The 25,342-nt window shown below is 41.4% G+C and overlaps 1 protein-coding gene across 3 annotated transcripts in view; it reads right to left on the bottom strand.

Moving 5' to 3' along the window:
* Positions 1-25,342, bottom strand: part of LOC110523956 (guanine nucleotide exchange factor subunit RIC1) — a 62,588-nt gene extending 37,246 nt beyond the window's left edge. For 2 of the 3 annotated variants that reach the window (XM_036977685.1, XM_036977686.1), the window contains exon 1: positions 17,977-18,591. In XM_036977685.1, the coding sequence (XP_036833580.1) occupies positions 17,977-18,117 (141 nt within the window). In that variant the 5' untranslated portion in view covers positions 18,118-18,591. Of the gene's footprint in view, positions 1-17,976; positions 18,592-25,191 lie in introns of those variants that run through there. The other variant, XM_036977687.1, reaches the window with a different exon arrangement.

The raw sequence follows: 25,342 nt of genomic DNA, 5'->3' as shown, positions 1-25,342 counted from the left end.
CAAGACAGAACTTAACGAGATCTGACACTAGCTCAAGATGCTTAGTAAAGTTTATTTAAAGGGATACGCCAATGTAGCCCTTTATCTACTTCCCCAGAGCAATATTAACTCATGGATACTATATACACACACACACACACACACACACACCTGTGTGTAGTTTGAAGGAAGATGCTAACTGAGTTGCAATTGAGAACTACCACTAGCGCAATGACTGGAAGTCTGTCAGTTAGCAATGATTTGTGAAAACCTCCAACCTCATTCAACCTGAATGCAGAGACAGCTCATTTGACTATTGGGAAGGGCAATTCCACAGAAATGAAATTATGTACATCCACAATTTTCCTGCCTCATGATGGCATCTATTTTGTGAAGCGCACCAGTCCCTCCTGCAGGAAAAGCACCCCCACAACATGATGCTGCCACCCCCGAGTTTCACAGTTGGGATGGGTGTTCTTCAGCTTGCAAGCCTCCAAACATTATGATGGTCATTATGGCCAAACAGTTCTATTTTTGTTTCATCAGTCCAGAGGAGATTTCTTCAAAAAGTATGATCTTTGTCCCCATGTGCAGTTGCAAACCGTAGTCTGGCTTTTTATGTCGGTTTTGGAGCAGTGGCTTCTTCCTTGCTGAGCAGCCTTTCAGGTTATGTCGATATAGGACTCGTTTTACTGTGGATATAAATACTTTTGTACCCGTTTCCACCAGCATCTTCACAAGGTCCTTTGCTGTTGTTCTGGGATTGATGTGCACTTTTCTCACCAAAGTACGTTAATCTCTAGAACACAGAACATGTCTCCTTCCGAGCGGTATGGCGGCTGCGTGGTCCCATGCCGTTTCTACTTGCGTACTATTGTTTGTACAGATGAACGTGGTACCTTCAGGCATTTGGAAATTGCTCCCAAGGATGAACCAGACTTGTGGAGGTCTACAATTTATTGGGGGTGATTTCCTTTGATTTTCCCATGATGTCAAGCAACGAGGCACTGAGTTTGAAGGTACACCTCCAATTGACTCAAATTATGTCAATTAGCCTATCAAAAGCTTCTAAAGCCATGACATTTTCCAAGCTGTGTAAAAAGGCACAGTCAAATGAGTGTATGTAAACTTCTGACCCATTGGAATTGTGATAGTGAATTATAAGTAAAATAATCTGTCTGTAAACAATTGTTGGAAAACTGACTTGTGTCATGCACAAAGTAGATGTTCTGACTTGCCAAAACTATAGTTTGTTAACAAGAAATTTGTGGAGTGGTTGAAAAAAAAAAGAGTTAATGACCCCAACCTAAGTGTATGTAAACTTCCAACTTCAACTATAAAATGTTTGTGACTCATATTGATGCCACATAGGCAAAGGTATTAATTAATTTTTAGGGGCAGTTGTTCTTTAAATATCTGTTCTGAATTAAGATTCAAAAGAGGTCTGGTTTGACATCAGTTTTGCACATCTGCGTTAAAATAGACATCGGCCGATACCGATGTTGGCATGTTTAGCTATTATCAGCCGATTCCGATATGTTCACCGATATATCGTGCATCCCTAATTTAAACAACCTTTTTTTTAAATCAAAAAAAGCATTTTCCCCATTAATGCCTTCTAGAACATGTGAACCTTCATGTGCCTTAATAACAAATTTGTATTCCATCAGTAAATACGAATCAAATTGTTAAATTATGAGCCTAGTTGGTTTAGCCACGGAAAAAGGCGGGAAACCTTCCTGCTAACAATGATTGGCTGAGATAATGGATGGGCTGGACATGCCGAGATATGAGTTCAGATGCCCGGTGGAAGGAGAATATGATAGCTAAGGAGATGGAGAAAATTCAGGTGTTTGATTGCAAATGCAGAGGGTGTCGAAAAGAGAACACCTGTCTCCGGATTACATCTTCAAACTAAGGTCAACCATGACATCCGTGACAGAGGGCGAAGCGCACATCCATGTATACAGGTGGAGTCTACCTAGCTACATTCAGTTACTATACCATTCTAATTTTGTCAGAAAGTCGTTTTCATTGCAAGTTAAAGCATAGTGTTAGCGAGCAAGCCTAACGTTGGCTGACTCGCTAGCTATTGTTACATGCATGATCTGTGCAGTAATATTATCCATATCTCAGAGCCACTTGCATTGCTAGTTATAGTCTAATGTTAGCTAGCTAGCTAACATTGAACCTACTTGGTTAGTTAGTTACCTGTAGATCCATGCAGGGTAGTAACGTCATGAGTTGGGATTATGGTTAATTATTTAGCTAGATATATATTTTTTTTACACACACACACACACACACACACACACACACACACACACACATATATATATATATAAATAATGCTTACAAGTTCTGTATCCTGGTCATGTGACAAATCAACTTTTATTTTATTTGATAAGAGTGTGTGTTTACCAGAGACGGTAATGTGAAGAATACCCTATCGCCCTCTGTGTGTCACAAGTACTCTTCGGCCCAACAGGAGACTATTCATCAGCACCACACTGCACCATGTAATCCCATTCTCACACAATCAGCTGCCTCTGCCAACACCAGTGTTTCCATAAAAGGGACCAGATGTTCAATTCTACAAGCTTCAGAGCAGAAAAGAGACAAGACTATCCTTACTAGGGCTGTCCCAGACAAAAACAAATATTGGTTGACCAAGAGAAGTCTTTTCTTTCGATCAATTGACTGTTTCAAAAACATACAAAAAAAATAAAAAAGGTCCCTTTTTCAGGACACGGACTTTCAAAGATAATTAATAAAAATCCAAATAACTTCACAGATATTCACTGTAAAGGGTTTAAACCCAGTTTCCCATGCTTGTTCAATGAACCATAAACAATTAATGAACATGCACCTGTGGAACGGTCGTTAAGACACTAACAGTTTACAGACGGTAGGCAATTAAGGTCACAGTTAGGAAAACTTAGGACACTAAAAGAGGCCTTTCTACTGACTCTGGAAAAACACCAAAAGAAAGATGCCCAGGGTTCCTGCTCATCTGCAAGAACATGCCTTAAGCATGCTGCAAGGAGGCATGAGGACTGCAGATGCAGCCAGGGCAATACATTGCCTTAGACAGAGCTACAGGGAGACAGGACGGACAGCTGATCGTCCTCGCAGTGGCAGACCACGAGTAACACCTGCACAGGATCGGCACATCCGATCATAACACCTGCGGGACCTGTTGGATCGGAGGGTGAGGGCTAGGGCCATTCCACCCCAGAAATGTCCAGGAACTTGCAGGTGCCTTGGTGGAAGAGTGGGGTAACATCTCACAACAAGAACAGGCAAATCTGGTGCAGTCTATGAGGGGGAGATGCACTGCAGTACTTAATGAAGCTGGTGGCCACAACAGATACTGACTGTTACTTTTGACCCCCCTTTGTTCAGGGACACATTATTAAATTTCTGTTAGTCACATGTCTGTGGAACTTGTTCAGTTTGTCTCAGTTGTTGAATTTTGTTAAGTTCATACAAATATCTACACATGTTAAGTTTGCTGAAAATAAACATTTGTCAGTGAGGACCTTTCTTTATACGACACACCCAATGTGTTTGAATAAAAATCAACTACATGTACTAAAAACTTGTCTGATGCTCAAACATGCTGTTTGGTTAAATAATTAAGACACACAAATGACTCAAGAGGGAGCCACAGATCAAGAAAGCCTAACCAGAACATCTTCCTCCAGCTGCTGCTGGCCTTCGCAGATTCTGCCTATGCTCCTGAAGTTGCCGGTAATAGGCTACACCAGCGGTCGGCAACCTTTTGCATGTGGAGTGCCAATTTATCTTACCATTTCTACCAATCTGCGTGCCAGTTATGATTTTCATATGCACATTTTCGTGTAACAGGCTGACTACACCGCTCGCGCTTGCAAAATAAATGTAGAAATCTATATTATTCAATTATTGAGCGCCAACGAGCGTCTGCGTTGCCAAGGGCTAAATAGAAGTCAGTTCTATTTGTGACGCAGATCGCGCTGCAAGTCCTGCCTCTCCCATCTCCTCAATGGTTTATAGAAGCAGATACCCACGTGCCATCTCCTCATTGGTTATACCCACGTGGGTGACTGAAAAACAAACGAGGTCGGTGGCGGTAATGCACCTAATATATGAAAGTTGCCAATCGCAATATAAAGTCAAGAGAAGAAAAGGCCTGGAAGGAGGAGAGAAGACTAGAAATGATTCGGTTGACCGTTTTATGTGTGGAATAATTGGCGTAGAGGACCCTGTGCATTTCAGGTAAAATAACAACTCAATGTTTATATCCCAGGACAAATTAGCTAGCAACAGAAAGCTAGCTAAATAGGACAAATTAGCTAGCAAGTGCAAGCTAGCTAGCTAAATACCCATCAATGTGTAATGCTTTTCAACCTGTCCCCAAATTAATATAATTGGTTCAGAGTTAGTTTTGATATTTTAACCTGCGTGTCGTGATAGCGTTTGGTGTGGGGGGACAAAATACACTTATGCACGATGGAGCACGCGTGCAACAGGTTTGGGTTCCATGTAACAGTTTCAATTATAATAGTATTTGTATCTCAAAAATCATTGTCAATATCTAAAATAAGTACATTATTGCCAACTATATAAAAATTGCCTACATAAAGCAAACAAACAAGAACATTGCATAGTTGATACTTGAAACGTATCAACTGGGTCAGCACGAAACTCGTGCTTGCAAACTTGCATAACTAATTCCCGCATCAGTGGCACAACCCTAGGCTATCTGTACAAGGGATAAGAAGTGGATCAGAGCAGTACATTTTTCCCTTTACTACAGAGATGTTATCGAAAGGCAGAGCTGGAAATATTTTTCTAATACTTTGAGGAACTATTATCATTCTCAATTGATTCTGAAAGCAGACTTAGTTACCTTGCTGTTTGAGGTGAAGAAAAACTTACTTTGAGAAGCTCCTCAGCTCATTAGTGCTGGTGAGATAAGACAAATCAGAAATACTAAAATCAGACATCCCCAAAAGGGAACATTTATAGGCCTAATTTGCACGCAGGCCAGGTAGACTAGTTCTACTTCTATGCGTAATCAGGTCAATGTTACTCAACATTGTCAGGAGCATTTCAAACAAAAGACGATGACTTGAAATGACAAAACTGCCAGTTGTTCAGCACATGCCCGGAGCACACGTCCTGGTAATCGGTCTGGCCCTGCAGCCTTGTGTATGTTGACCTGTTTAAAGGTCTTACTCACGTCGGCTACGGAGAGCGTGATCACACAGTCGTCCGGAACAGCTGATGCTCTCATGCATACCTCGGTGTTGCTTGCCTCGAAGCGAGCATAGAAGTGATTTAGCTTGTCTGGTAGGCTCGTGTCACTGGGCAGCTCGCAGCGGTGCTTCTCTTTGTAGTCTAATAGATTGCAAGCTCTGCCACATCAACGAGCGTCAGAGCCGGTGTAGTACGATTCAATCTTAGCCCTGTATTGATGCGCTTTGCCTGTTTGATGGTTCGTCGCAGGGCATAGCAGGATTTCTTATAAGCTTCCGGGTTAGAGTCCCGCACCTTGAAAGTGTCAGCTCCACCCTTTAGCGCAGTGCGAATGTTGCCTGTAATCCATGGTTTCTGGTTGGGATATGTACGTAATAGTCAGTGTGGGGACGACGTCCTCGATGCACTAATTGATAAAGCCAGTGAATGATGTGGTGTACTCCTCAAAGCCATGTTACAGAACATGTTATAGTCTGTGATAGCAAAACAGTCCTGTAGTTTAGCATCTGCTTCATCTGACCACTTTTTTTAATAGACCGAGTCACTGGTGATTCCTGCTTTAATTTTTGCTTGTAAGCAGGAATCAAGAGGATAGAATTGTGGTCGGATTTACCAAATGGATGGCGAGGGAGAGCTTTGTACGACGCATCTCTGTGTGTGGAGTACGGGTGATCTAGAATTTTTTCCCCCTATGGTTGCACATTTAACATGTTGATATAAATTAGAACTGATTTAAGTTTCCCTGCATTACAGTCTCCGATCACTAGGAACGCCGACTCGGGGTGAGTGGTTTCCTGTTTGCTTATTTCTACATACAGCTGACTGAGTGTGGTCTTAGTGCCAGCATCTGTCTGTGGTGGTAAATAAACAGCCACAGAAAGTATAGCTGAAAACTCAAGGCAAGTAGTGTGGCCTGCAATTAATTTATTTTAGTAGTGTGGCCTGCTACTTCAGGCGAGCAAAATCCAGAGACTTCCTTAGATTTCGTGCACCAGCTGTTTACAAATATGCACAGACCACCACCCCTCGTCTTACTGGTGTGCTGGTCTATCTTGCTGGTGCAGCGTATATCCCACTAGCTGAATATCCATGTCATCATTGAGCCACGATTCCTTGAAACATAAGATTTTACAGTTGATGTCCCGTTGGTAGGATATTCGTGATCGTACCTCATCTAATTTATTGTCCAATGATTGCACGTTGGCGATTAATGCCGGTAACGGCAGCTTTCCCACTCGCCTTCTGCGGATCCTCACGAGGCATCCCGCTCTGAGTCCTCGGTACCTGCGTCTCTTCCTCATGCAAATAACTGATGTTGTCCTTGTCGGGTGTTCGGAGAATGTCCTGTGCATCCTGCTTGTTGAAGAAAAAAATCTTAAGTCTAATCCGAGGTGAGTGATCGCTGTCCTGATAACCAGAAGCTCTTTTTTTGCCGTAAGATACAGTTGCAGAAACATGACGTACCAAATAAGTTACAAATACAGCAAAAAAAATAACAGATAATAGCACAATTGGTTGGGCACCCGTAAAACTGCTGCCATTTCTTCCGGCGCCATTTTAGGCATGAAGTGGTTTAACTTCTTGGTGACTGGAGGGCAGCATTGAGTAGCTTGGATGAATAAGGTGTCCAGAGTAAACTGCCTGCTACTCAGCCATTAAAGCTAGAATATGTATATAATTAGTATATTTGGATAGAAAACACTGAAGTTTCTAAAACTGTTTGAATGATGTCTGTGAGTATAACAGAACTCATATGGCAGGCAAAAACCTGAGAAAAAAAATCCAACCAGGAAGTGGGAAATCTGGGGTTGGTCGTTTTTCAACTCATTCCCTATTGAAGATACAGTGGGATAATAGTCATGTTGCACTTCCTAAGGCTTCCACTAGATGTCAACAGTCTTTAGACATTTGTTTAAGGGTTCTACTGTAAAGAAGGGGCTCATAAGGGCTCTTTGAGTCAGGTGTCTGGCAGAGTGCCACGGGCTCGTGGTCACACGGTCATGAGAGAGTTAGCTCCCGTTCCATTGCTTTTCTACAGACAAAGGAATTGTCCGGTTGGAACATTATTAAAGATTTGTTAAAAACATCCTAAAAATTGGTTGAATACATCGTTTGACATATTTCTACGGACTAACGAAACTTTGACATTTCGTCTGCTCCTAGTCTGCTCCTTCATGACTTTGGATTGGTGTTAACAAAAGTAGCTATTTGGACATAAATAGACATTATCGAGCAACTCAAACATTTATGTGGAACTGGGATTCCTGGGAGGGCATTCTGATGATCAAAGGTAAGTGAATATTTATAATGCTATTTCTGACTAATTTTGACTACACAACATGGCGGATACTTCTGTGGCTGGTTTGGGCTCTGAGCGCCGTACTCAGATTATTGCATGGTGTGCTTTTTCCGTAAAGTTTTTTTGAAATCTGACACAGTGGTTGCATTGAGAAGCTTATCTAAAGTTCCATGTATAATAGTTGTATCTTTTATCAATGTTTATTATGAGTATTTCTGTGAATTGATGTGGCTCTCTGCAAAATCACTGCATGTTTTAGAACTACTGAACATAACACGCCAATGTAAAATTAGATTTTTGGATATAAATATGAACTTTATCGAACAAAACACATGTATTGTGTAACATGAAGTCCTATGAGTGTCATCTGATGAAGATCAAAGGTTAGTGATTCATTTCATCTATATTTCTGCTCCTCTCTTTGGCTGGAAAAATGGCTGTGTTTTTCTGACTTGGTGGTGACCTAACAATTGTTTGTGGTGCTTTCGCTGTAAAGCCTTTTTGAAATCAGACACTGTGGCTGGATTAATGAGAATTGTATCTTTAAAATGGTGTAAAATACTTGTATGCTTGAGGAATTTTAATCATGAGATTTTTGTTGTGCCACTGCACATTGGCTAACTGGGCTATCTGCATTGTGCCCCACCACCCACCAACCCCTCTTTTACACTACTGCTACTCTGTTCATCACATGCAGTCACTTTAACTATATCTACATGCACATACTACCTCAATCAGCCCGACTAACCAGTGCCTGTATGTAGCCGCTCTACCGTTATTTTTCACTGTTTTTATTTCTTTAAATACCTATTGTTCACCTAATGCACGTTTCAAATAAACTTTGATTTGACTCGGAAAGTATTCAGACTCCTTGACTTTTTGTTATGTTACAGCTTTATTCTATAATTGATTAAAACTTATTTTTTTTACCTCAATCTACACACAAAATCAAATAATGATGAAGCAAAACACAGGTTTAGAAATGTTTGCAAAAGTATTACAAATAAAAAAACTGAAATATCACATTTACATAAGAATTCAGACCCTTTACTCAGTACTTTGTTGAAGCACCTTTGGCAGTGATTACAGCATTGAGTCATCTTGGGTATAACACTACAAGCTTGGCACACCTGTATTTGGGGAGTTCCTCCCATTCTTCTCTGCAGATCCTCTCAAGCTCTGTCAGGTTGGATTGGGAGTGTTGCACAGCTATATTCAGGTCTCTCCAGAGATGTTCGATCAGGTTCAAGTCCGGGCTCTGGCTGGGCCACTCAAGGACATTCAGAGACTTGTCCCGAAGATACTTCTGTGTTGTCTTGGCTGTGTGCTTAGGGTCATGGTCCTGTTAGAAGGTGAACCTTCGCCCCCGTCTGAGGGCCTGAGTGCTCTGGAGCAGGTTTTCATCAATGATCTCTGTACTTTGCGCCGTTCATCTTTGCCTCGATGTTGACTAGTCTCCCAGTCCCTGCTGCAGAAAAACCTCCCCACAGCAGGCTGCCACCGCTATTCTTCACCATAGGGATGGTACCAGGTTCTCCAGACGTGACGCATTCAGGCCAAAGAATTCAACTTTGAGAATCTTATTTATGTTTCTCACAATCTTTAGGTGCCTTTTGGCAAACTCCAAGTTGGCTTTCATGACTCTTTTACTGAGGGGCTTCCATCGGGCCCCTCTACCATAAATGCCTGATTGGTGGAATGCTGCAGAGATGGTTGTCCTTCTGGAAGGTTCTCCCAACTCCACATAGGAACTCTGGAGCTCTGTCAGAGTGACCATCTCCCTAACCAAGGCCCTTCTCCCGCGATTGCTCTGTTTGGCCGGGCGCTCAGCTCTAGGAAGAGTCTTGGTTGTTCCAAACATCTTCCATTTAAGAGATAGGGAGGCCACTGTGTTTTGGGGGTCCTTCAATGCTGCAGAAATATTTTGGTACCCTTCCCCAGATCTGTGGCTCGAAACAATCTACGGACAATTCCTTCAACCTCATGACTTAGTTTTTTTCTCTGACACGCACTGTCAACAATGGGAACTGATGTAGACAGGTGTGTGCCTTTCCAAATCACGCCCAATCAATTGAATTTACCACAAGTGAATTCAAATCAAGTTGTAGAAACATCTGACAGATGATCAATGGAAACAGGATGCACCTGAGCTCAATTTCGAGTCTCATAGAAAAGGGTCTGAATACTTATTTACATAAATCAAACGTATTTATAAAGCCCTTCTTACATCAGCTGATGTCACAAAGTGCTGTACAGAAACCCAGCCTAAAACCCCAAACAGTAAGCAATGCAGGTGTAGAAGCACGGTGGCTAGGAAAAACTCCCTAGAAAGGCCAGAACCTAGAAAGAAACCTAGAGAGAAACCAGGCTATGAGGGGTGGCCAGTCCTCTTCTGGCTGTGCTGGGTGGAAATTATAACAGAACATGGCCAAGATGTTCAAATGTTTATAGATGACCAGCAGGGTCAAATAATAATAATCACACTGGTTAACGAGGGTGCATTAGTCAGCACCTCAGGAGTAAATGTCAGTTGGCTTTTCATAACCGATCATTCAGAGTATCTCTACCGCTCCTGCTGTCTCTAGAGAGTTGAAAACAGCAGGTCTGGGACAGGTAGTACGTCCGTTGAACAGGTCAGGTTTCCATAGCCGCAGGCAGAACAGTTGGAGCAGCAGCACAGCCAGGTGGACTGGGGACAGCAAGGAGTCATCGGGCCAGGTAGTCAATAATACATACATAAAGGTATTAGCTTATTTTAATACATTTGTAAACATTTCTAAAAAACGTTTTTTTCGCTTTGTCATAGATTGCTGAGGAATTGTTTTTATTTAATCCATTTTAGAATAAGGCTGGAATATAACAAAATGGGAAAAAGGTCAAGGGGAATGAATACATTCCGAAGGCACTGTATATCATGTTATCCCTTTGGAGCGCATGTCTAAGCGATTTAGAGTTGTTGAACGGGGATTACGAGCGTTTTGATTAACTGTAATATTATAATTGTTATTTTGGGGCATGCCTCTAAGTTCAGCAATCGAAACATCTAGGGCCTACTGTACATTGACTGATTGTGTTCAGTGAAAATGATACATGATTTACAAAACATTATCTGTAAGTAACTTGATGCCTATTGTGCCAAAGTAATTACTTGTAGAACGGGAGTGACGGGTTTATTCAAGCAGGCAAGTCATTTAAGAGCAAATTCTTATTTACAATGACGGCCTACCCCGGGCCAACCCTAACGACGCTAGGCAAATAGTGCGCCACCCTATCGGACTCCCAATCACGGCTGGTTGTGATACAGCCTGGAATCGAACCAAGGTCTGTAGTGACGCCTCTAGCACTGAGATGCAGTGCCTTAGACCGCTGCGTCAGTGTTTGACAAGTGTGTTGATAGAACGGCAATAATAGTTAAGCGACGAAAAATAGCACTTGCTGTAATTGTCTAAGAAAAGTGAAAGGAAACCGCAACTTAATTAGGTCTATAATCAATGGCCTAACTGTTAAATGTGCCTGGCTTTATAAATCATCCATATATACAGTACCAGTCAGAAGTTTGTGAATAATAGTGAAGACATCAAAACTGTGAAATAAAACATATGGAATCATGTAGTAAGCAACAAACAAAAAAAAGGTGTTAAATCAAAATAGATTTTAGAATCTTCTAAGTAGCCACCCTTTGCCTTGACAGCTTTGCACACGCTTGGCATTATCTCAACCATGAGTAATGCTTTTCCAACAGTCTTGAAGGAGTTCCCACATATGCTGAGCACTTGTTAGCTGCTTTTCCTTCACTCTGCAGTACAAATCATCCCAAATGGGTTGAGGTCAGGTGATTGTGGAGGCCAGATCATCTGATGCAGCACTCAATCACTCTCCTTGGTCAAATACTGCTTACACAACCTGGAGGTGTGTTTTGAGTCATTGTCCTGTTGAAAAACAAATAATAGCACTAAGCGCAAACCAGATGGAATATCGCTGCAGAATGCTGTGGTAGCCATGCTGGTTAAGTGCCTTGAACTCTAAATAAATCAGACAGTGTCACCAGCAAAGCACCCCCACGCTTCACGGTGGGAACCACATGCGGAGATAATCCGTTCACCTACTCCGCGTCACAAAGACACAGCAGTTGGAACCAAAAATGTCACGTTTGGACTCATCAGACCAAAGGACAGATTTCCACCAGTCTATTGCTCATGTTTCTTGGCCCAAGCACGTCTCTTCTTATTGGTGTCCTTTAGTAGTGGTTTATTTGCAGCAATTCAACCATGAAGGCCTGATTCATGCAGTCTCCTCTGAACAGTTGATGTTGAGATGAGTCTGTTACTTGAACTCTGTGAAGCATTTATTTGGGCTGCAATTTCTGAGGCTGGTATCGCTAATGAACTTATCCTCTGCAGCAGAGGTAACTCGGTCTTCCTTTCCTGTGGCAGTCCTCATGAGGTCACAAATGTGGCTGTAATATTTTCTATGCTGTAATAAAGGCTTTACACATGTTCTCTTTAAAACAGGCTCTCCGATATTATAATTTATTTAGTGTTGTTTACACTAACAAATTGTCTGATTTTTAATCCTTATTGTTATTATTACTGTTATGATCATCATAATAATAAGTAATGTCATTAGTAGGCTTAGCATAGCAGCCTTGTTTAACCACCATCTAGCCATAGGCCTAAAATTGCATCCTGTCTACTTACTTAGGCCTGTATTTCAATATTTATATAGGCTTTGTATCAATCAACAATTAGTTCATGTCATCACACAGCATACGAGTCATTCATGACTTGAAAATGCAATCAAGCATTTTATATTTAAAATAAGATAAATTGACCCTTGAATAAATAGCATAAATAATAAACTGCTCCATTTAGGCAATTGCATTCACAAATATATGCGACTATTTTTAGTGGTTGCTGTAATAAATGTTTATAATTTATTTAGTGTTGTTTACACAGGTCCAACCGAAAATATACTGTAACTGTATACCGTCAGAATATACTGTATACTGTCAGAAAATATACTGTGACCAAACAGCACCTGTTTGGTACACATAATATGCATGCAGCGCTTTAGCCTTACCTTCTTTATCTTAATGTCCAGTATTTTTCCACAACTAGTCAAATTTTAGTCAAGTTTATCACGTCCTCTGCTTCCATTTAGCTGTCACGCATTACGGTGTTAAGAGTTTGTAAGAACCAAATTATTGATGTAATTATGATATATGCTATAGGTCAGGCCCTATTGATCATGTGAATGAGATGCATACACATTTTTCCTAAACACATTAGGAATTTTGATAACAAAACTTTTCAGTCAGAAATAGCTGTGATTATGTTGCCGCTTCAGCAACACGGAATGCCAACGTGAATGCCAACTAGGTTGGACAGCCTGTCACACACAATTACTATAACAATAGCTAGGTTTCCCTCCAATTGGCGACAGATTTCCGTGCAAATATTCTAACATCTGCATAAAAACAATATGCGCATTTCCCCCACCAGATATGCGTTCCCATGAAATTGACTTGTTGCAGTTAAGTCTGTGCATACATATGTAGTGCACATAAAAATATATTTTGCAGTTAAACTCCCATGTACCAAAAAATAAAAATTATAAAAAAAGTTACATGGGTTTCAATCACATTTTCAACTCCATTGGTGGTTCTCTCACCACCAAAAATGTGTTATATAGCGAGCGTGCCCACAGATATCGGCAAGTACGCTCAAGCAAACAGCTCACAGATACAGTTCGGTTGTAGTCTACATACACGATGAGATTCATGGACAAAAGAGAGAGATTGTCAAACGGCAGCCATTCATAGATGATCGTGTCACCAGAATGAGACCCTCGATATTTATTGGAAAGGAGCATCAAGCTCATCACCTTGCACTTTCACCACCCTGTGAAGTTCATAACTTATTTCATCTGTACCCTAATAAACTGCATTCTTTTCCACCGAGTTGTAGAGGGAGGGTCTTACAACATGTCATCGTGTGACTCCAAGTTTACTTCGATATGGTTATTATATCAATATTTGCACATAAAAGCGTTTCCACAGACATTTCTCGCATAACTTTACCGACACAAAAAGATCAGCTTGCCTAGCGTTTTTTGTTTTGTCGTCATGTGGAAAGTTAACCGACACATTTTCTCTTTCCATCAGGCCATCAATTATATTTTTTTATCCAAGGTACTTCACTTGAATAAAAAGGGTCGATGGAATCCTGGTTACTGGCTGATATTCACTGAGTGAACAAAACATTAGGAACACCTTCCTGAAACTGAGTTTCTCTCATTTTTGTGCTCAGAACAGCCTCAATTCGTTGGGGTACAAGGTGTCGAAAACGTTCCACAAGGATGCTGGCCCATGTTGACTCCAATGCCTTCCACAGTGGTGTCAAGTTGGCTGGATGTCCTTTGGGTGGTGGGTACCCACGGGAAACTGTTGAGCGTGAAAAACCCAGCAGCGTTACAGTTCAACCCACTCAAACCAGTGCGCCTGGCACCTACTACTACCACCACCACCACACCTCGTTCATAGGCACTTAAATATTTTCTCTTGACCATTCACCCTCAATGGCACACATGCACAATCCATATCTCAGTTGTCTCAAGACTTTTAAAAAAAAATCATTATCTAACCTGTCTCCTTCCCTTCATCTACACTGATTGTAGTGGATTTAACAAGTGACATCAATAAGGGATCATAGTTTTCACCTGGATTCACCTGGTCAGTCTGGCATGGAAAGTCTGACATGTTTTAGACTGTAGTTAGCCTATACTGTAACTGCCCCAGAGGGACTCTTAGCATGTGGGGGATGGGTAACAATGCACAAGGGTAACTCTAAACCAAACCTCCCCCACAACCCAATTCATTCAGTCAAGCGCAAACCCAGCTAGCCTAGCACTAATGCTAATTAGCTAGAATAACCCCAAGGGCCTGACTTCAAACAGACATTTTCATACAGTAGCCATATTACAAAGGTCTCAGATAACCTTGCTGCAGTGAGGATTCCTATTCCCATCGGAGTCACACAGATAGGTCCTGAGAATAACATGACGGAAGAGGATATTCAACTAGCGGGCAGATGAAAAGGCATAGGTATTGACATTTGTTAAACTTAAAAGTCCTAATCTAGTCTCCTTTCCAGCTTTCATCTTTTGTTCTTCATTGTTCCTCTAGTGCTCCTTAAAGACATACGGTATTTTTTTAAACCTCCTGCTTTGGGCTGGATTAGTCAATGTCTAGTTCATGTATGCATAATCTATGAGCAGAATTGCTGTTTTACCTCAAACCAGCCACGAAATCCCTAGTTTGAAGAGATTGCTTTCTTGAAGCTGTGCCAGGCCATTATCCCTACATTTCCCCCCAACGCGGGCCAGCCCTCTAGCATGTCCAGTTCTAGCCAATAAGTTTCAGCCCCTCGCATTTGAGTGACAGCTAGCAAAAGGCCTACCCTGCGTTCTCCAATGAGGTCGCAGGGTGGGTGCAACAGCTCAAATGGACACAGCAGAGAGAGAGGGGGAAGGGGATGCACAACTGAATGCATTCAACCGAAATGTGTCTTCCGCATTTAACCCAATCAACGAGAGAGAGAAATGACGCGGTATGTGACGTAGTATGCCATTTTCGGGGACCACGTATGGCTCGTGAGTGCTACTTTCAGAACTACTGGCTAAAAAGTATACAAAAGTACAGAAGATTCTCTTTAAGCAATAGGGGAGGCCGATGACATCACAAATCACCATCACCAACTCCTTTAATTTCCTACTCCCCAAAGTTTGCAGTCTAATAAAAACTAAAATAAAAACCTGTTGAAAACCTTTTTTTTTACCCTTTAGTGGGAGTACATTACTGTTTTTATACTTGGATATCGCTTTTCAACAGTAGTAGTTCAAAAATTGCTGGAGGACATCTTTAAACTTAGGGGGAATGGGTTAGTAAACTGCCATCCACAACACCTAAAAAATAAAATAATTGGCTAACTGTATACTGCCTAATATGAAAGGAATTCCTGAGCCATTTAATCCAATTGGATACCAGGGTCACTCATTGCCCGCTTTACTGAGGGAATGATGCATTCTTGCATGATAGAGAACATCTCAATCAACCTCAAAAAGCCTCCCTCTGCTGAACCAATAAACAACCCTCACTCAGCCAATGCCCTTAGGCTAAACTGTCTTTTCATTTTATGTCAACTGATACCAAGTACTGTTCTCAAAATCCAAACTGCGATTGAGTGATTGCACACCAAACACCAAGGCCACTTAGACAAAACCTCCCATATAATATGCTTTATAACAACACATTCTACTAAGTCAGTGTAATTGAAGAGGTCCCAGAGGTCTAGAAAACGGTTTCCCAAACCGGGTCCTGCCTGCCAACCGCCACCACTCCCATCTTTTCCTAGAGTTTCAAAGTTAATTCCCACACATATTGGCCTGTGCAAAATCCAAGGCGCAGGGCAGGGGGACTGCAAGACAACATCACTAAGCTGCTCCCATACATGGATTTCTGCTTGGGCCAGACAGGCCAAGCTGATGAGAGATGGGATTAGAGCCATGGGCTTTAGAGGAGTCATGGGGGGGGGGGTCATAGGAGATGGCTGATAAACAGAGAGATAGGAGAGGGAAGGAACTGGCAAGAGGACAGAGGAGGAGCAGGCAGTAGGAGAGTTTACCATGGAGGGAAACTGCTCCCATGGAGGAGGAAGGAAACTAGTACTGAGGTGTGCAAGAGGTGTTCCATTTATGGGGCCAGGGGCAGAAATCCAACTTGGAGACTAGGAAAGTGCCAAGCTCAGACCTGATAGTCCCTTTCCCCCAGGAGTTATCAGGTCTGAGCTTTAAACTGTAGATAGCGTTATTATTATTTTGACATACTATCCATTATGGGATCAGTTCATGCCCAGCTGTTGAGGTTGACATGACTTATAGATCAGATAGCCCTAGAGCTGTGATTTGGAGCCTAGTTCAGTCAGGCTGGCTGACCTTCAAAGAGGCCTTGAGTCTTGGACTGGACATGCCTGGCTGCTTTAAAACACTAAAAGGCATGCAGAGCAGACAGAAGGCAAGGGGGGCCTGTACCAGCCACTAAGTTAGGGTTATCGCAGCACCCACATTCCCGTCCTGTGTGGACCCTTCCTGGACATCCTGTCCATTCTCTACCGTTTCTCACAGTTTATGTTCAGGCCACTGGAGAAAATAAGAAAAACTGGGAAGCTCAACAGGATACTTCCTGTAAAGACAGGGAAATAAATACTGGCCTAGATTTACACTATATACGAATGATGTAATGCAGAACCATCCAATTCTATTTTACAGCTGATATATTTGCAGCACTCTTGCTTTTACACTCTTGTGCAGCCTAGTCACGGAGGCAGAGCTAATTTTACACCTGGGCTGACATAACTATTTGCAGATGTTGACATTGACGGTATACTGTGAAGTGCTAGAAGATAGATTGTGATGTGCATGATTATTATATTTAAGCTTTAGAAATCAAAACTACGCAGTTTTATCAGTCAAGCGGCAACAATATTGAAAATTAAGTCTAAAATCATTAACTAATCATTACTTTCCCATACTAAAATTATTTAACGAAAATGCGACTATAATATCGTAAATATGCACAGATATCGCACAGTCTGGAATGATTTAGTCATTAACAACGTAAAACGATTATATCGGATATTGCGATATTTGTAGTAGCATGATGATAGGAGAGGAATGGGGGAAAAGAATGACGCACATGGAGGTATTCAAATTCACTGGAACTCTAATTTACACATTGTTATAGCTAAATACATAACAATGATCTCCTTCGACTCAAAATAGTTTCATGGGGCACCCAGTGACGGTAAAGGAATTTGCACCAGAGCTATGGTAGGGTGTTAAGGGGAGTAAAATAAACATGGCTTTTAATGCTGAATTAGGTACACCAAATTATAGCTCTGATTTGCAGCTCTTACAAAAGTCGACATAGCTAAATACTTTGGACAGTAGCGAGTTCATTAAATATCACCCTTACATAATCCTCATTAAACTACATGAATGTATTAAATATTATGGCAAATCTCAACCTTTTGAGTTATTGGCAATGTACTTATCTAGCGACTGCTAGCCAACGTAACGTTAGTTTGGTAACGTTACATACTTTAATATAATACTGGACTGAGTACATGATTTGTGCAACGTTAGCTTAGCTAGCTAGTACTTTTGCCAAACAGCTGATGCTTGTTGCGCCAGCTACTAAACGTCAGCTAACTAACATTCTTCCAAGTCCCTGTATGTAATGATAGCCATGACAATTAGCTAGCTAAATATGCCATGCCATAATAAAAGTCGGTGACGAGGCAACCAGTGTGCACAGACAAAACTTAGCTTGCTAGCTACTGGCTAACAACTGCTAGGTAGCGGTTACCCAGCTCATCGGCGATTAAGTCGTTGCTTACCCGACTAAACCAGATGCTTAGTTGAGTCTCTGACAACACAGCGAAGTAAAACCTCTGTGAGTTGGGCTGAATATGAAACGGTTCCTCTTCACTTTTCAGTGGACAAAGTAGCCTCCGGGGCCAGCCAGTTAAAAAATACATGACGGTCAGGCACTCCGACTCGACACTCTCCGTGTCACCGGGCCAGCGGAATGGCTATGTTCCCAACGTAAAATAAACGATGTTGTCCAATCGGTTCATGAACAATTTGTAGCTAATTCAATCCCGCGTAAAGTCGATTTTCAGTCAAACGACATTCGTCCTGATCCTAGAAATCCATAAGCGACTGAGATCCAATCAGGCTAACTAGCCAACACGGCTAACTTGACATAGAACTGTGGAGCTCCTCTGAAAACAAATCGCTTGCGCAGTCGGGACTTTAAGTTAAAAACAAAATGCAACCGTATGAGCGAATTAATTTTTGTTATAAAGGTATCCTTTCTGCACCTATCTGAATAAATATGTCTTATTTTTATTAGCGATAATAATTGTATCTTCGGTGTCTCTCGCTGTCGCCATCTTTATCGATTCTAGCTAGCTATCCTGGGTCCGATTCGCTATCCCATGCCTCTCTGCCCACCTATGTGAAGCTAGCCACAATATTGGAATTTACGGCTCGCCTTCTAAATAAAAGTCCCTCACTGAAATGAATGCAAATGTTTAAAAATAGCGGAATCATGTCATATTTGGAATAAATCATGTTAAACAAGGTTAGATATTTGATATATGAATTCAAAATACAATAATGAGTTATAAATTGATGGAAAAACATATATTTTTTTATCTGTTGAAATTGCACCGTGGATGTATTACACTTCAGAATTGCATTGGGGGAATATTTATTTCATTGTACAGCCTTACCTATGGATTATGGATTACAGAAATGGGGTATCAGTCTACTCAGTGACACCCACAGAACACAACTGTAAAGTGTTTACACATATATACTTTACAAAAATAAATGCAACATGCAACAATTTCAATGATTTACTGAGTTACAGATCCTTTAAAGGAAATCTGTCAATTGAAGTAAATGAATTAGGGGCTAATCTATAGATTTCAAGTGACTGGGCAGGGACACAGCCATGGGTGGGCATGGGTTGGCTTAGGCACTTGGGAGTCAGGCCCAGCCAATCAGAATTAGTTTTTCCACACAAAAGGGCTTTATTACAGACAGAAATACTCCTCAGTTTCATCAGCTGTCCGGGTGACTGGTCTCAGATGATCCCGCAGGTGAAGAAGCCAGATGTGGAGGTCCTGGGCTGCAGTTGTGAGGCCAGTTGGATGTACTGCCAAATTCTATAAAACGGTGCTTACTATAAGAAATGAACATGAAATTATCTGGCAACAGCTCTGGTGGACATTCCTGCAGTCAGCAAACCAATTGCATGCTCTCTCACTACTGGAGACATCTTAGAGTGGCCTTTTATTGTCCACAGTAGAAGGTGCACCTGTGTAATGATCATGCTGTTTAATCAGCTTCTTGATATGCCACACCTGTCAGGTGGATGGATTATCTTGGCAAAGGAGAAATGCTCACTGACAGGAATGTAAACAAATTTGTGCACAAAATTTGAGAGAAATAAGCTTTTTGTGTGTGTGGAAAATTTCTGGGCTCTTATTTCAGCTCATGGAACATGGGACCAATACTTTACGCGTTGCGTTTATATGCTTGTTTAGTATATTAGCATCATAGCTCTTATTGTGGAACTTTGACTGTAGGAAATACGCTTCCCAGTCAGCCTATTGCACTGTACAGCCTTACCCCATTTGCTTCATCCACAATCTATAGGTGTCAGTCTACTCAGTGACACCCACAGAAGACAACTGTGAAGAGTTTAAACAAATATTAGTGTTGTAGCTCTTATTGCAGGACTCTGAAACCACTGAAATCAGCCACATTAATTAAGCTTACCTGTCACCCGTATTGGACATTCATATTTCACTGTACAGCCTTACCTGTGGACTGTGGAAAAATTAAATAGGGTATCAGTCTACTCACACACAGAAAACAACTGAAGAGTTTAAACAAAGTGTTGTAGGTCTTATTGCGGGACTCTGAAGCCACTGTACAGCCTTACGACACTAATATTTGTTCAAACTCTTCACACTTGTTCTGTGGGTGTCACAGTAGACTGATACCCAATTTTATTGATCCACAATCCATAGGTTAGGCTGTACAGTGCAGTATGAATGCCCAATACCCATAGTAGGTTGACTGGTAAGCTTAATGTGGCTCATTACAAAAACCTCTTAGCTACCTGGGATGCATCCTTGATGGAAGCTTAGGAGGTGTGAGCATGGCCACTAAAGTGCTAGGAAAGGTTAAAGCCAGGATTAACATTTTGGCTAGAAAGTCCAATCTGCTTGATAAGGACTCCATGAGCGTGCTAGCCACTGCCCTCATTCAATGCCATTTTGACTACGCTAGTACTTCCTCGTTTGGGGGCTTATCTAAGCTTCTGAAGGGGAAGCTCCAGATTAGAAGTCGACCGATTAATCGGAATGCCCAATTAATTAGGGCCGATTTCAAGTTTTCATAACAATCTGTATTTTTGGACACCGATCATGGCCGATTACATTGCACTCCACGAGGAGACTGCATGGCAGGCTGACTACCTGTTATGCGAGTGCAGCAAGGAGCCAAGGTAAGGTTCTAGCTAGCATTAAACGTATCTTATAAAAAACAATCAATCTTAACATAATCACTAGTTAACTACACATCGGTGATGATATTACTAGTTTATCTAGTTTGTCCTGCGTTGCATATAATCGATGCGGTGCCTGTTAATGATTCAATGAGAAATTATTGCCTACTTCGCCAAACAGGTCATTTAACAAGCTGTCACAAGAATTTAATCCCAATGATAATAACGAACACGTATTAAAGCTTTGACTAATTCCCGAGGCTTGTAAGACCCTGTGTTTAATAATAATTAGGCAAAGACTCAAATTATTCAAAAGGTCTGTAAGGTTTATTCACGAGAACGTTCTAAAGTCAAAATACAAAGAACATGTCATTTTATAACTCACTCCCTCCCTACTTACGCACATACCTACACACAAACAGTAGTTGGGATGTATCCTTCCCCATAGTTCTCACCACTGTTTATCACTACCAAGCTGGCAGTTTAGAGGGACCTTGATGGGACTCCAAGTTTCTCAGGTCAGGTCATACACAGTTTAATTGTTCTCTGTATTTTCGTAGTCACACACACACACACACATTTCTCTCCCTCACTTGTCTCTACTGAAACTTATTGGACTTACGTTTAGCACTTTAATTATTCATTATACATGTTACATAAACTAATAATAAAATAGTTGTTTCAGGGTGGAATTCTTTAATCATTACCGTAAACATATAAATTCCCTTATCACAAGCGCAGTCGCAAAAAAAGCACTGTCGTTGCACCAATGTGTACCTAACCATAAACATCAACGCCTTTCTTAAAATCAATACACAAGTATATATTTTTAAACCTGCATATTTAGTTAACATTGCCTGCTAACATGAATTTCTTTTAACTAGGGAATTTGTGTCACTTCTCTTGCGTTCTGTGCAACAGAGTCAGGGTATATGCAGCAGTTTGGGCCGCATGGCTCGTTGCTAACTAATTTGCCAGAGTTTTACGTAATTATGACATAACATTGAAGGTTGTGCAATGTAACAGGAATATTTAGACTTATGGATGCCACCCGTTAGATAAAATACAGAACGGTTCCGTATTTCACTGAAAGAATAAACGTTTTATTTTTGAAATTATAGTTTCCGGACTTGACCATATTTAAAAATGTATTTTTTTTTAACCTTTATTTAACTAGGCAAGTCAGTTAAGAACAAATTCTTAATTTCAATGAAGGCCTACAGTGGGTTAACTGCCAGTTCAGGGGCAGAACGACAGATTTGTAACTTGTCAGCTCGGGGATATGAACTTGCAACCTTTTGGTTACTAGTCCAACGCTTGAACCACTAGGCTACCCTGCCGCCCCATATTAATGACCTAAGGATCATATTTCTGTGTGTTATGTTATAATTAAGTCTGATTTGATAGAACAGTCTGAGCGGTGGTAGGCACCAGCAGGCTCGTAAGCATTCATCCAAACAGCACTTTCGTGCATTTGCCAGCAGCTCTTCGCAATGCTTCAAGCATTGAGCTGTTTATGACTTCAAGCCTATCAACTCCCGAGATTAGGCTGGTGTAACCGATGTGAAATGGCTAGCTAGTTAGCGAGGTGCGCGCTAATAGCGTTTCAAATGTCACTCGCTCTGGGACTTGGAGTAGTTGTTCCCCTTGCTCTGCAAGGGCCGCGGCTTTTGTGGAGTGATGGGCAACGATGCTTCGAGGGTGGCTGTTGTCGATGTATTCCTGGTTCGAGCCCAGGTAGGGGCGAGGAGAGGGACGGAAGCTATACTGTTACACTGGCAATACTATAGTGCCTATAAGAACATCCAATAGTCAAAGGTATGTGTGTTTATTCAGTATTGTTGTAATTGTCATTACAAAAAAATAAAAATAATAGGCCGATTAATCGGTATCGGCTTTTTTTGGTCCTCCAATAAATCGTATCGGCTTTTTTTGGTCCTCCAATAAATCGTATCGGCTTTTTTTGGTCCTCCAATAAATCGTATCAGCTTTTTTTGGTCCTCCAATAAATCGGTATCGGCGTTGAAAAAATAAATAAAAAATCTACCTCTACTCCAGATAGCCCAGAATAAGCTGATCAGGGTACGATCAGGGTATTGAAGGTACGTCTACGTACTCACATAGGCAGGAGCTACTTTCAGGAACTCAACTGGCTGCCTGTTGAGGCTAGGGTGTTTCAGATTAGATTTGGTTTACAGGAGTACTTATGGTTCTGCACCCAGATATCTAACTGATTACTTTCCCCATATTAGGGATGCACACAATCACAGCCCCAGATCAGGTGTTGCTAATGTGCGCTTCTACAGGTTCAGGCGTAATGCTGGGAATGGTACTTTCTTGTATACTGGAGCATCAGAGTGGAATGAGTTGCCTCTGCCCACAAAAACAACGTCCTCTCTGGGTAGCTTTAAAAATAAACGTTTTTTTTTTTAAACGGTTGGATGTCTGCTGTGCTCATATGCATGTACCCTATGATGTAACTGCAATGATGAAATAGATTTTCCTCTTTGTTTTTATGTTTTATTATCTCGCTGTCAAACTGTGTTCAACCGTGCTCGATCTTGCCTAGACATATTGTCTCAAGAGGACCACAATGGAAATAAGTCCCAGACTTTATTGTGTGATATCCTCGATGAATTTACTCATGTGTATGTATGGCTTTTCAAGATGTGTGCTTGTTTTTGTTTTTTTTTAAATGGTAGAATTAATAAACTAAAACAAAACTTCACAGTGCTTTCAGAGTCCTGCACTTTGAGCTACGATGCAAATATTGGTGTAAATTCTTCACAGTTGTGTTCTGTGGGTGTCACGGAGTTCACTGATACCCCATTTCAGCATCACTACTCTGGACGGTTCTGACTTATGTGGACAACTACAAATACCTAGGTGTCTGGTTAGACTGTAAACTCTCCTTCCAGACTCACATCAAACATCTCCAATCCAAAGTTAAATCTAGAATTGGCTTCCTATTTCGCAACAAAGCATCCTTCACTCATGCTGCTAAACATACCCTCGTAAAACTGACCATCCTACTGATCCTCGACTTCGGCGATGTCATCTACAAATTAGCCTCCAATACCCTACTCAAATTGGATGCAGTCTATCACAGTGCCATCCGTTTTGTCACCAAAGCCCCATATACTACCCACCACTGCGACCTGTACGCTCTCGTTGGCTGGCCCTCGCTTCATACTCGTCGCCAAACCCACTGGCTCCAGGTCATCTACAAGACCCTGCTAGGTAAAGTCCCCCCTTATCTCAGCTCGCTGGTCACTATAGCAGCACCCACCTGTAGCACGTGCTCCTGCAGGTATATCTCTCAGGTCACCCCCAAAACCAATTCCTCCTTTGGCCGCCTCTCCTTCCAGTTCTCTGCTGCCAATGACTGGAACGAACTACAAAAATCTCTGAAACTGAAATCACTTATCTCCCCCACTAGCTTTAAGCACCAGCTGTCAGAGCAGCTCACAGATCACTGCACCTGTACATAGCCCATCTATAATTTAGCCCAAACAACTACCTCTTCCCCTACTGTATTTATTTATTTAGCTCCTTTGCACCGCATTATTTCTATTTCTACTTTGCACATTCTTCCACTGCAAATCTACCATTCCAGTGTTTTACTTTCTATATTGTATTTACTTCGCCACCATGGCTTTTTTTCTGCCTTTACCTCCCTTATCTCACCTCACATCGTATATAGACTTATTTTTCTATTGTATTATTGACTGTTTTACTTCATGTATAACTCTGTGTTGTTGTATGTGTCGGACTGCTTTGCTTTATCTTGGCCAGGTCGTAATTGTAAATGAGAACTTGTTCAACTTTCCTACCTGGTTAAATAAAGGTGAAATAAAATACAAATAAATACAAATTTAATTGATCAACAATCCATAGGTAAGGCTGTATAGTGGAATAAGTATGCCCCCAATGCAATTCTGAAGTCTAATACACCCAGTGCAATTCTAAATATTGTCAAATAACATTTTCAAAAGTAACTATTGTCTTTTGTTGAATTTATATAACGTTCCAAATTTGTTTAGGATTATCTCGTCCAAATGACACGATGGTAACTATTTGTAGCCATTTCCATCACTTTTATTTTGAAGTCGACCGTAAATTCCACTATTGTGGCTAATCCTTATTGTGGCTACTTCACATAGGTTCCCCCGCCCGGTGGGAAGTTTGCGTCGAACGAGATGTTGACATCTGACTTCATTTTCTCGTGAACTTCAGATTTGAATGGCTCGTTGCTGCTCTCTGGTGGTAATATTTGGAGATTGCAAACACGGATCCCAAACCGGCTGCTGCGCCATCGTGCATACATGTATTTTGTCCCCCCACACCAAACGCGATCACGACACGCAGGTTAAAATATCAAAACAAACTTTGAACCAATTACATTAATTTGGGGACAGGTCGAAAAGCATTACACATGTATGGCAATTTAGCTAGCTAGGTTGCACCTGCTAACTTGCTGTTGCTAGCTAATTTGTTCTGTGATATAAACATTGAGTTGTTACTTTACCTGAAATGCACAAGATTCTCTACACCGACAAATCTACACATAAAACGATCGACCGTCCTCTCTCCTCCCAGGCTTTTTCTTCTCCGGACTTTATATTGCGATTGGCAACTTTTGCATTACCGCCACTGACCTCGTTCGTCTTTCAGTCACC

This window comes from Oncorhynchus mykiss, chromosome 5, assembly GCF_013265735.2.
Source record: "Oncorhynchus mykiss isolate Arlee chromosome 5, USDA_OmykA_1.1, whole genome shotgun sequence".
Classification (NCBI taxonomy): Eukaryota; Metazoa; Chordata; class Actinopteri; order Salmoniformes; family Salmonidae; genus Oncorhynchus; species Oncorhynchus mykiss.
The sequence above is the reverse complement of the archived record's forward strand: the minus strand, read 5'-3'. Positions and strand labels throughout refer to the sequence as shown.